The 11310-nt window shown below is 36.9% G+C and overlaps 2 protein-coding genes across 2 annotated transcripts; one reads left to right on the plus strand and one right to left on the minus strand.

Annotated features, from left to right (window-relative positions):
* Window positions 1–284: 284 nt before the first annotated feature.
* LOC111022636 (RNA-binding NOB1-like protein) lies at window positions 285–3984 on the plus strand. Its single transcript, XM_022299817.2, has 5 exons — window positions 285–705; window positions 1467–2553; window positions 2880–3048; window positions 3314–3433; window positions 3569–3984. Exons 1-5 carry the CDS (start codon window positions 387–389, stop codon window positions 3719–3721), a joined length of 1848 nt encoding a protein of 615 aa, XP_022155509.1. The 5' UTR covers window positions 285–386; the 3' UTR covers window positions 3722–3984.
* A 90-nt stretch (window positions 3985–4074) lies between these two features.
* On the minus strand, window positions 4075–8829 carry LOC111022626 (putative LRR receptor-like serine/threonine-protein kinase At1g63430). Its single transcript, XM_022299805.2, has 13 exons — window positions 8235–8829; window positions 7581–7719; window positions 7410–7481; window positions 7181–7324; window positions 6944–7093; window positions 6399–6515; window positions 6267–6331; window positions 5865–6104; window positions 5513–5718; window positions 5284–5416; window positions 5038–5195; window positions 4633–4848; window positions 4075–4555 (listed from the first exon to the last, which is right to left on the minus strand). The coding sequence occupies exons 1-13, from the start codon at window positions 8320–8322 to the stop codon at window positions 4313–4315; spliced, it is 1971 nt and encodes a 656-aa protein (XP_022155497.1). The 5' UTR covers window positions 8323–8829; the 3' UTR covers window positions 4075–4312.
* Between the last annotated feature and the right edge of the window lie 2481 nt (window positions 8830–11310).

Here is an 11310-nt window from a genome sequence, read left to right on the forward strand (position 1 = left end):
ATATAATATAGTAGAAATTTTAAAATATAAATATAAATACCTTAAACAAAGTTAAATTTATCTATTTGAAGAAAAGTTTTGATATTTTTTAAAAATACATTGCTGTCGAGTAAAATTTATCTTTTATATTTTTTGACTACATGCCAAATAAAACAAACGGAAAAGGAAAATACAACCAACAAAAAGGAAAATTGAAAAACTAAAGCAAAAAAAAAAAGAAAAAAAATTCTTTTTAAGGTTTGGGTATGATTAATTTCCCTTTTCCGATATTAAGTTCAATGCGACGACGTTTAAGTCGTCTCCTCATAATAGCAGAGTTGCTCCAGTTTCTAGGGTTTTAGGTTCTTCAAACTCTCGCATTCGTACTTACACTGCTTCGCGCGGTCATGGACAGCCCTTCTCCAGCTTCATGCTGGAGCAATGTCGTCAAATCCCAACCAGCTCCGAAGCCTCAGCACCAGACTCCGACTTCAACCGTCAAAGTATTCGCCGACAGCTGCAAGTCCAGTAAAGGGATAGCGGTCGCCGTTGTTGATGCCAACGCCATTATCCAGGGGGGAGAGAGGCTCTCCACCTGCGCGGATAAATTTGTTTCCGTTCCCGAGGTTTTGGATGAGGTCCGCGACCCCGTGTCTCGCCACAGGCTCGCCTTCGTCCCCTTCACGCTCGAATCCATGGATCCCTCCCCTGAAGCACTCAATAGAGGTAGACTTTCGAATTCTAGTCACCCCTCTCTTCTTTTCTCCTCTGTGGTGCGCTGATTGTGTTGTTGCTTCAAAGTTGAACCCATTTTTGTTTATGGGACCGGTCTGCTGTTAGGTTTAGAGTATGCTTATAATCCCACCTTCCACTAATCTAAAGAAGGCTTCACCTACACTAACGTCAGGGAGAGGTAGCAAGGGATTTAAGTTATTAAGGACTCGTTTGGTAGAGTTATTGATTTTTGTTTCTGTTTTCTCCGAAAAATATAATTGTACGAGCCCAACACCTATGGATTCAAGAATGATAAAATTATATTTTTATTTATGTTTTGAAACAAATTGAAAAAAAGAACAATGTTTCTCATGTTTCTAAAATTTTGAGGATGTTTTGAAAAAATGAGAAACAAGAAACTTAAATAGTTGTGAAATGTTAGGTTTATTATAAAATTGGAACGAGAAATAAGAAACAAAAATGGTACCAAATGGGTCTTTTAAGTTTTCGACTAGATTCTATCTCTAATATCTCAAACCTTTACCACCGTGGCACCCATGGATGAGAACCTTATTCATAACAATTCTGTAGTACTTGTAACACCGGCCATATTTGAAATAAATTTGAAGCATGCAAGTTATAGCCTATAGTTAGATGGTAGTTTTTTGAATCTATCTTTCACACCGGAGTACTATGTACTGACTAACGTATCATTATCATCTTGTGCATACCTTGTTGCCACCGTTCTTATACATTTTATTTTGAATTTACAGTAATCAAGTTTGCAAGGGCAACTGGTGACTTACAGACACTTTCAGATGTTGATATTAAACTTATTGCCCTCACTTACACTCTAGAGGCTCAGATCCATGGGACGAAACATCTTCGTGAGTGTCCTCCCCCTGTCCACATGGTTAATACAAAGAGATTACCTGAGAAAGACATGCCTGGGTGGGGCTCTAATGTTCCGAATCTGGAAGAGTGGGAAGCGTTAGAGCAAGGTGCTGATGATCCATCCTACTCCACGTCAAGGATCCTTCCTTTGCAGGATTTGAACTTGAACATTATCCCTTCAGATGGCCAATCTGAAGATCTTTCATCACAGCATAAGGATGAGAATAACTTTGAGCATCAAGATGAAACTGAGACTGGTTCAAGATTGAGGAGATATCCTCCGAAGAAAAAGGAAATTAATATTGAAGGGAAGATGGTAGCAGATGGTATTGATGCATCTCAGGGACAATGTGATAATGATGCGGGTGACTGGATGCCTGCTGTCAGTCGAAGTACTCAGAGAAGATATCTTAGGAGGAAAGCTAAACGTGAATATTATGAGTCCTTAGCTGAAAAGGATAGTCAGCAAGACGTTGAAAGCATAGGTGGTGACATCCAAGTGGAAACTAATAGATTAGATCAATCACAGGATCAAATCTCCAAACTATCAAATACTGGAAATGGTAATGATAGTCAGATGGTAGAAGGGACAGACAACAATAAAGACCTTTCAGAAATCATGAAGCAGATGAGGCTGGAAGAAGATTCGTTAAATGCTCTTCATGTGGAAGGGCTTGACTCTTCCCCAAAAGAAGAGTCTGACAAAAGCGAGGTGGAGGATGTTGAGAGTATGAACGATACAGCAAAGGATGAGATGGAACACTTAGAAGACTCAAGTAAGACTAATGAAAGCGTAGATACATCAAATGTAGATGATGTTAGTAGTGATCAGAGTTGGATGCTGAGATCCTTGTCTGAATCAAGCGTAGCCTGCATAACTGGTGACTTTGCAATGCAGAATGTTCTTCTGCAGATGGGTTTACGTTTGTTGGCTCCAGGAGGAATGCAGATCCGCCAACTTCATAGGTATGCCGTATGTACATTTAGTGGGTGATTTGATATTATTTTCTCAAAATTTTGTTAACTCATCCTATTAATTATTTTTAAATCAAACTTGATCATCCAAGTAATACAATTGAATTCACTCCCTTTTATGACCACCCTATGAGTTTTGAAAACCATCCAACACCGTCTTCCCCCAACCTTGGTTGAGTTTGGTGTTCGTTCCATATCAATTCTCGCCAGCTTTCAGGCCAATGAGTCAGTGTAATTACCTTATATATTAGATTAGTAGTTTGTTGAAGTCATCATGCAATTATATAATGCTAAAATCTTCACTATGTGTTCTGCAGGTGGATTTTGAAATGTCACGCTTGCTACAATGTCACAGCTGAAATTGGAAGGATCTTCTGTCCAAAGTGTGGAAATGGTGGAACTTTGCGCAAGGTAGCTGTTACGGTTGGCGAGAATGGAGTTGTTTTAGCTTCCCATAAGCCGAGGATTAGGCTGCGTGGCACGAAAGTGAGTATCTCTGATTGTTGCCCTTCAGAATAATGTCTAATCTCATTCGCACTTCTTTTAATCGTCTTTCTCAATGGTCATTTAGTTTGGGAATAGAAACATCCATATTTACTCGTGGATAATATGATAATCAGTGTCTTGTTTGGTATTTGCTCTTCTCCCACAGAGCCACTGATGAGGCATGATTTCAAATTATTTACTTTTTAACAAAAGGCCTTGCTAACCACCACCATCTTGAAATATTTTCTTTTCCTTTTATGTGCAGTTTTCACTTCCTCTACCGCAAGGTGGAAGGGACGCCATTACCAAAAATCTTGTTTTACGTGAAGATCAACTCCCGCAGAAGTTTCTTCACCCCAAGACCAAGAAGAAAGTGAATAAACAGGTTACTTTAAACCGAAATTGCCTTGCTTTTCTCTTGTTCTGGTCCGTTGTTTTGGTTTATATGTGATAAGATATTGTTACGTTTTCACCTGACCTTCACGACCAAGTAATCTCCAGTTCCACTTTCCATTTTCAGGGAGATGAATTCTTCGCCGTGGATGATTTCTTCAGCAACCATAATACTGATAAGAGAGCTCCTTTGCAGCCTCCCGTGAGGCAGGCTTTGGCAGTCTTTAGTGGCAAGAGAAATCCGAATGATAACCATTACTCTCGATCTAAACACAAGTAGACTATACTTCATGGATTTTGATTTTCAGTGCTGTTTTAATAGATTTGATAATTTTGATGAATCCTCATACATCTTATGTGATTGAGTTAATGCATGGAAGCTATAAAGCTCAGCTTATATGGGTGCAATTTTGTCCTGAATTATCTTCAAAGTAGTATTTGTTGGATCTGCTTATATTTATTTGCGACACTTTTAGAGTGCTTGATTTAGAGATGTAATCTGAACAGCATTTCCAGTAAATACTTGGTTTCATATTTACATTAGCAATGTTGTTGCTTTTTTTTTAACGTTATTGACATCTGCAAAGGATGTAAATCACAATGTATAACTGATAAAATGTAGGGAGGAAGAGAAACAAGAAATAGCAGAGAACAAATTTGTTCAACTGCATTCATGAATTTTGATTAAATGACACCCTCTGGCTCTGATCAAAGCTATTGTGATATTGGCATACTTTTTGTGCTAGCAGTTACAACTTCCTCTAGGATTGAACATGTACAAGGAATTTAGAGACTTAAAAGAGAAAAAGAAACAAGAGAGAAAGAGAGAGTATTACACCTCTATATGTCAAATTGTTTGTGTACACTTCTTCTATGAGAGTGCAAGTTCTGCCCATGCCAAAGAAGATGCCTTAAACTCGATGGCAACAGAGGTGTCAATTCTAGTTTCTAGCATGGTACAGAGTTCCTTCATCGATAGCGATTTGCTTGGCTGCGGATGGATACAGAGGTTCACCACCTCACATATAACCTCGAGGTCTTCATATCTAAAATGCTTCAGTTCAGGATCGACCACGTAAGACATCACTTCTGGCATTTCAATATAGTCCTTGGCCTGTATGGGAAAGGTTTTTATTTTAGTTGGATTGGTTCAACCCATCTGAGAGTTTATTCTTAAGTACAGTTTCTTACCCAATCTAACAAATTCCCTTTGTCCTTGCAGTACAGAGGCCGACCACTGATTATTTCAAGTAGAAGGACGCCGAAAGCATAGATGTTACCTTGCACGTCGAGATGACGTGCTTCTAGAGAGTTTGGAAGAACACATATTGCACCTTGGCTACCAATAGCACCCGAGTTCTTTTCGGACCGTGAAAGAATTGTCTTCCAACTTTCGAAGTCTATCAGCTGAAATTCAACAGAACTAACATACTAAACAAACTCGAATTCTGAAGGCTCAATTCGACATTAAACCAGCACAAAAGGCGAAATGTTATTCAATCGCTGTATTAGATAACTTCTACATTTAGTACTTCAGGTTTCGAATCAGCTTTTCATGTACAAGACTGAAAATGTAAACAAGGACATGAGATTTACCTTGGGGAAAAAATCATCTGTAAGGTATACGGCATTGGAATTCAACAGAGAGATGGTGAATGGAGGTTGGAGTTCTGTATGAAGATACTTCAGTCCGCGGGCGATGCCTAAAATAATCTTCATGCGCCTCGTCCAAGATAGCTGACATGCTTCTCCGTCTGCACTCATTGTACGGCGGTAAATAACACGAACATATGATAAGAACTCTAAAAGATTAGGGAAAAATAATTGAAAATGTTGGCGTACAATGTAGATGCTCGTATAAAGTGCCATTTGATGCATACTCAAAAACCAGCATCCTTGTAAATGGACTACTCTCTCGGCAATAACCAAGTAGTTTTCCTGTATTCTCGTGGTTGATTCGCGCCAAATCTGCCACCTAAATGGATACTCGAGATGAAAACTTAACTTGAAAATTATCATCTAACAGTCATTAGAGCCAAATCATTTCCTTGTCATTGATAGAAAACAGTACCTCCGTCTGAAAATAGAGTTCAAGGTATCCTGTCCATTGCTCTTCTTTCATGCTCATTGAGATAACTGCGATCTCAGGTCCAGTTTTCATGGTGCCCTTGTATACCAAACTGTTGGGAGAGGATCCGATTATGTTGCTGAAGTCTTCACAAGCTAGTTCAAGCTCTTGTCGACTAAATCTCGTCACATCCTTTAAAATCTCAGGATCTGCACAGAAACCACAAAAATATCACAATCTTTTTCTTCCCAGAACGCCACTCTTGATATGTAATGCATTACGATAGAGGACAATACTTCCGACTTCTAGCTTTCTTTCCAACCAATATGATAAGGAAAAGGCGACGATAACGAACCTACATATACTGGAGCGTAGTACTTCCTACTTCCAACTTTCTTCCAGGGCAATATGATGGAGGATTTCCGATTGAATTTCTGGACCGCAGTGAGAACAGCAACTAGGAAGAGAGAACCCACCAAAGTTCCAGTTACTATCTCAAGGGCCAAGAGCCAGATAGGTTTCGACGTCGCTTGGTGATGGTTGGATATGTTATCCACAGCATGGTTCTGCCCGTTGCTCCCTTGATGGCTCTTAGCTGGTTGTTCAGGATCGATATAAGAATTGTAATCAGTACTAGTTACATAAGAAGCTATAAAGCATAAGATTTCTCTTCTATAAGTTCTCAAGCATTTCGAACCAGATGTTTGTTTTCCCCTCAGTAATAAGCAGCTATGAAATTATGAGGAATGTCACGCACCGCATTGCACAGAAGGACGCTGTTTGGGATTGTTTTTTTGGAGGCAGTTCCCTTGGAAACTTGACCTGCAGGAAGTAGATTAGAGGAGGAACTGAACTATCAAATCTAGAAAGAGGAAAGACCAAGAGATACCTTGGAAGATACCCCAAGCACTTGGGTATGCTCCCAACAAAGAAGTTATACGAAAAGTCGGCAAATTTTAGCTGAGACGACCGACAGAATCCAGTTAAGTTCGTGTTTGACACATACCTGAAACAATAGTATTACATAAGAAAAGAAAAAAACTAAAGGAAGGTTGGGGGAGAAAAGGCTAAAAAAATCCTTAAGAGAACTGTTTGGTAAGTTCCCATTTCACATTTCCTGCTTCTTACATGCACATTAAGTAACTTTTCTTGTTCCTTTGTCCATTCCATTTTTCAATAAAGCAACCAGAAAGAATTACCCAACACATTTCAGCATTTAACATGAAAAAAGAAATAGAAAAGTTACGGATGACTCTTCATTCCTTGTTTCCTACAACGTAATAAACTCGACGACCGTACAGAACTCCAACATCCAGCAGTTTGTGCAAAACATGAAACTATAAACAAAAATACCTAGTAACAATCTCAGATCCATAAGAAAGGACTGACACTATGAGTTAGTCAAATCCTTCCAATGCAACAATGTCCACTTACAGTCCATGCATACTGGATGTAAGATCTGAATGGCCAACACCAGAAACAGTTCCTTCCAGCTTATTTCTATCCAGCCTCAGTTCCTCAAGGGATCTCAAATTTCCAAGCTCAGAAGGCAACTTACCAGTCAACCCATTAGACTGGAGGTTTCTGCCACAACAGCAAAGGAAGAAATCAAAAAGAAATCCATTTATGATTTATGGAAACCTCTGAGGAAGAGCAGCAAGTTGCCTATACATTTTCACAACTTTGGTTAACTTCCCAAACTCTGGAGGAATTGGACCTGTGAGTTCATTCACCCCCAAGTCCAAGACTCTGAGGTTCTTTAAGTTGCCCAACTCCTTTGGCACTGTACCAAGCAGCTTATTTCCATGCAAAATTCTACACCCATCAAATAAAATTGCACTTAAATGGTTGATATGAGAAGAGCAAAAAATTCAACAGAAGAGAATCTTCAGTGCTTTACAGTTCTTCCAAAAAGTTGAGTTGACCAAAATCTGATGGAAGAAACCCTCTTATGGAAGCCTGTGAAATGTTGCTGCAAAAGAAGAGTTCCAAACGTAAAGCCTTTAAGATTTCATTGACAATTTGTGAAAAAGAATGAGAATTCTCAATGGAGAAGAGGCCACATTCTTACATCTTTACGACATGGTCTCGAGTGGGAGAACATTTAATGCCAGACCAGAAGCAAGGATCTGAATCAAGGCTATTCCAGTTGGAGAAGACTTGCAATGGATCTTCAAATACTCCTAATTTGAAGGCTGTAAGAGCTGACACTGAACAAAACCAAGAAAGAAAATTCTCAAATCAGAGGGAATCCATCTGAACTATACAACTTTGGGACATTAGTGCAGTTACTAAAAATTTTCAGATGTTTCTTTTTGTTTCCTCAGAAGAATTGCAGGGTCAAGCCAAAACCCAGTTCCAATTTTACCAAGAGATAGTTCTACAGAAGTCCTAGATTGGAGAAAGAACTAAATTACAAGTAGCTTAGAGCATAAATTCAAAAGTTACTGAGAATGTGAGGAGGGAAACTAATTTTCTCAGCCAAAACATTTAGGGAAACAAGAATGGAGGGAAGAAGAGAGAGCCCACTCCAGAGTATCTAAAGTTTCCTAAATCTTTCCAGAACAATCTATACTGCAAACGTCCGAGCAAGTTTTTAACAGTTTAACTTTCTTTCCCCAAATTACCATTTTCTCGACGAAGCGAAGGGGGATTCCATTGGGGGAAATATAAAGAAACAAGATCTGAGGAAGCAGAGAGATAGTGGGACAGAGAAAATGCATACCTTCATTTGAAGAAAAAGAATCACAAGTCCCAAACAGAACCCCAAGAATTAAACAGAGGAGAAGCAGGAGAGAAGCAAACGATTCCATCTTCTCTCAGTTTCCACAAAAAAATCAAGAACCAGGTGCAGTTCACACTTCACATTCAGAGGAGAAAAAACCAAACAAACCCCCCCAAAAAAAAGAGAGATAAAGAAAACCCTGTAAAATGAAGATTTGGGTTCAGTAAAAGAAGCAATTACTCCACTCCAGTGGCAGGACAGAGAGCAGAGAGAGGGAAATTAGCTAAGATTGAACTTGTTTTTTCATCTCAAAAGTTGTCAATACAGAGCCAGAAGAAGAAAATCGAAAGATTGAGCAAAAACCCAGGAATGGAAACATGAAATAACAGAAGAAAAGATAAAAAAGTGGGGAAAACCCAGAACAGAAGAGATGTAGAAGAAGCTTTAGAATGAGAAAAGAAAGGAGAAGCAGAAAAAGGGAGTCTAAAGAAATGGATAGAAAAAAAAAGGGAGGAAACCAAAATGTGAGTGACAGATAGATGGGAGCAGAGAATGTTTCGTTTCCTTTCATTTTTTAGCGCTTAAAACTTGTGGATTTATGACTTTTCTTCTCTTCTTCTTCTTCTTCTTCTTCTTCTTTTTCTTCTTTTTTTTTCTTTCTAATTTTTCTTATTGAAGTAATGGAGATTTTTTATTGCCAATTATTTCAGAGCAACATCTCTATTCTCTCGAGATAGACAAGGGGTTTTTAAATTTAATTCAAATTATATGTTAGTTTTGAATATTTATTTATTTATCTCATTTGATTTTTAAATTTTAATTGTGTACTTTTTTTTAGTACAACACATGTCTGGAGGTGGGAACTCGAACACACAAATCTTTTTTCTTCTTTTTTTTTTAAATAAAGAATACACTAATAGCATGTACGTATACAATAATATGTGGAAGTGGGGATGTTTTAACTAGTTGAGTAAAATTCAGATTAACCATTAAACTTTTATATAGATTGCTTGCTTTTAAATTCAAGTGTATTTAATATATATGATTTAATATAATTTATTCTTTATATCTCGACCTTTTGGTTGGATATATATCTTAATCAGTTGAGCTATATTTAAGTTGGTAATTGTGCACATCTTTAATCTTTACTAATAATATTTTTAGAGCATCACGTAAAAAATGTGAGGATGAAGATTAAAAAGTACAAGTATTTAGACAAAATATATGCACTTTTAAATATTTGCTTACGTATATATATATGTAACTATATATATATATATATATATAAAACACTATGTTTGAGTGTGAATTCCAACTTCTGAACTTTTGGTTGAAGATATAATAGTTATACTCAAGCTAGTATAAAATTCTTTTTTTATATAATAAATAAACAGAAGTCTGTATATGTTAAATTTGTGTTATCTAATTTACTAATACTTAACGACAAGAATTAGATGCTTTCAATATCAGACAACTAAAATAAAATATTTTAAAGTTAAAAAGAGGAAGAAAATATTCAACTTAAATAGTGGAAAAGATGCATATATTTCATACCTTCTAGTGCATTGAACATTCAAATAGTGTCTCATCGATCTAATAGTATGGTATAAGATATTGAAAGAACATAACGTCTATTTAGATGTGATAATAACATCACCATCTCTTTGAATATTAGGTTAAACTTTATATCAAACATGAATATGAGCTTAAACTCTATATCAAACGGTTAAACATGTTGGGAATGTGGAGTCAAAACAAAAGCGGAACGAAGCAAGAATGAAGAAAATTAAAGAAGTCGATTGTAGGGCCATTCTGGCCGAGAGGACAGCTCCGCAGTGTTGCAATATAGCATCACAGTGTTGTCGCGATGGACGCTAGGCGAACAAAAGTCCGTAGCGACATGATGCTGTAGCGATATTATAAAAGAGTAGGTTAGGCGTTTTTAAGGCTGTGGTGACAAAATTAAGAAGAGCGACAACAACATTCAGTAGAGAAAAAAAAAAGAAATGAGTTTTCGGACCGTGGAGTATTGTCGGCAACCTGTTCTCATATTCTCAGTGGGGTTTTTCATTATTGTATTCATAAGTACCTATTTCTGTAGTACTTAGAACTAGGTGGTCATTGTTGGCATCTAGAGAGAGTGATTGTAGAGAGTTGTAAGGCCCATTGTGTTATTCTCAATCATAGTAGAACTCACCGCTCGTACTTGGGGTGAACCAGTACAAATCTCTTGTATTATTTATGTTTCTCTTATATTCCTTTGTTGTGTTGTTTAACTACGACTTGCTCATAAATGTGGACTGAGAAAAATCCTAGTTAAACTCTATTGGGTAGCTTGTATTAGAGACTATGTGTATTACACATTGGGCATATTTTTCCCAACAATACAACGGCATGTTTTTAAAAATCTGAAAACAATTATACTATGGTAACTTAAATTACAAAGGAATGTTACATGAAATTATGTTGCATGGTGAATCGACCTTCTTTCTCTTAAAGGACGGGGAAAGTGACTATAAAGGTTCTAGAAATATTTTGTTGGAAAGAAATTCTATAATATAAGACTAACCTTTAGATTTCTTAATTTTTTTTTTAAAGATAGAGTGATCCAAAACACTGTAAAACAAAAGATACTGTAAAATCTTCGAGTGGATTTATGTAGAAGAAATAGTATAGATGGAAAAGGGAGGCAAAATGGGTAAAATGATGGGTAACATAAAGTCTATAGATCTTGGGCAATATATTTGAGGAGTTTTTGGCCACACAAGATTTGGAAAGTTTTTGGATCAAAGAGGGATGTGTTATTGATGTGTGACAAACCCTAAAGTGTAAGGTCAATTTTGAACTGCATGTTTGAGCTATTTAGATTTTCAACATTCTTTTTTGGGTTGGGAAAAATTTGGCATTTGGATATTTTTTTCATTTTCAATGTTGACGATATCTCAATTTTATGAAAATGTAAATGTATGATATTCTCATATAAATTCAGAAATTCATAAAATATATTTGAATTTACCAATAAACATTTTACTATTTTTAAATAAGTTAAAAGTTCGTATTATTAACACTATATCTA

Source organism: Momordica charantia, assembly GCF_013281855.1.
Source record: "Momordica charantia cultivar OHB3-1 chromosome 6 unlocalized genomic scaffold, Mcharantia_2.0 BLBB01000006.1, whole genome shotgun sequence".
NCBI classification, from domain to species: domain Eukaryota; kingdom Viridiplantae; phylum Streptophyta; class Magnoliopsida; order Cucurbitales; family Cucurbitaceae; genus Momordica; species Momordica charantia.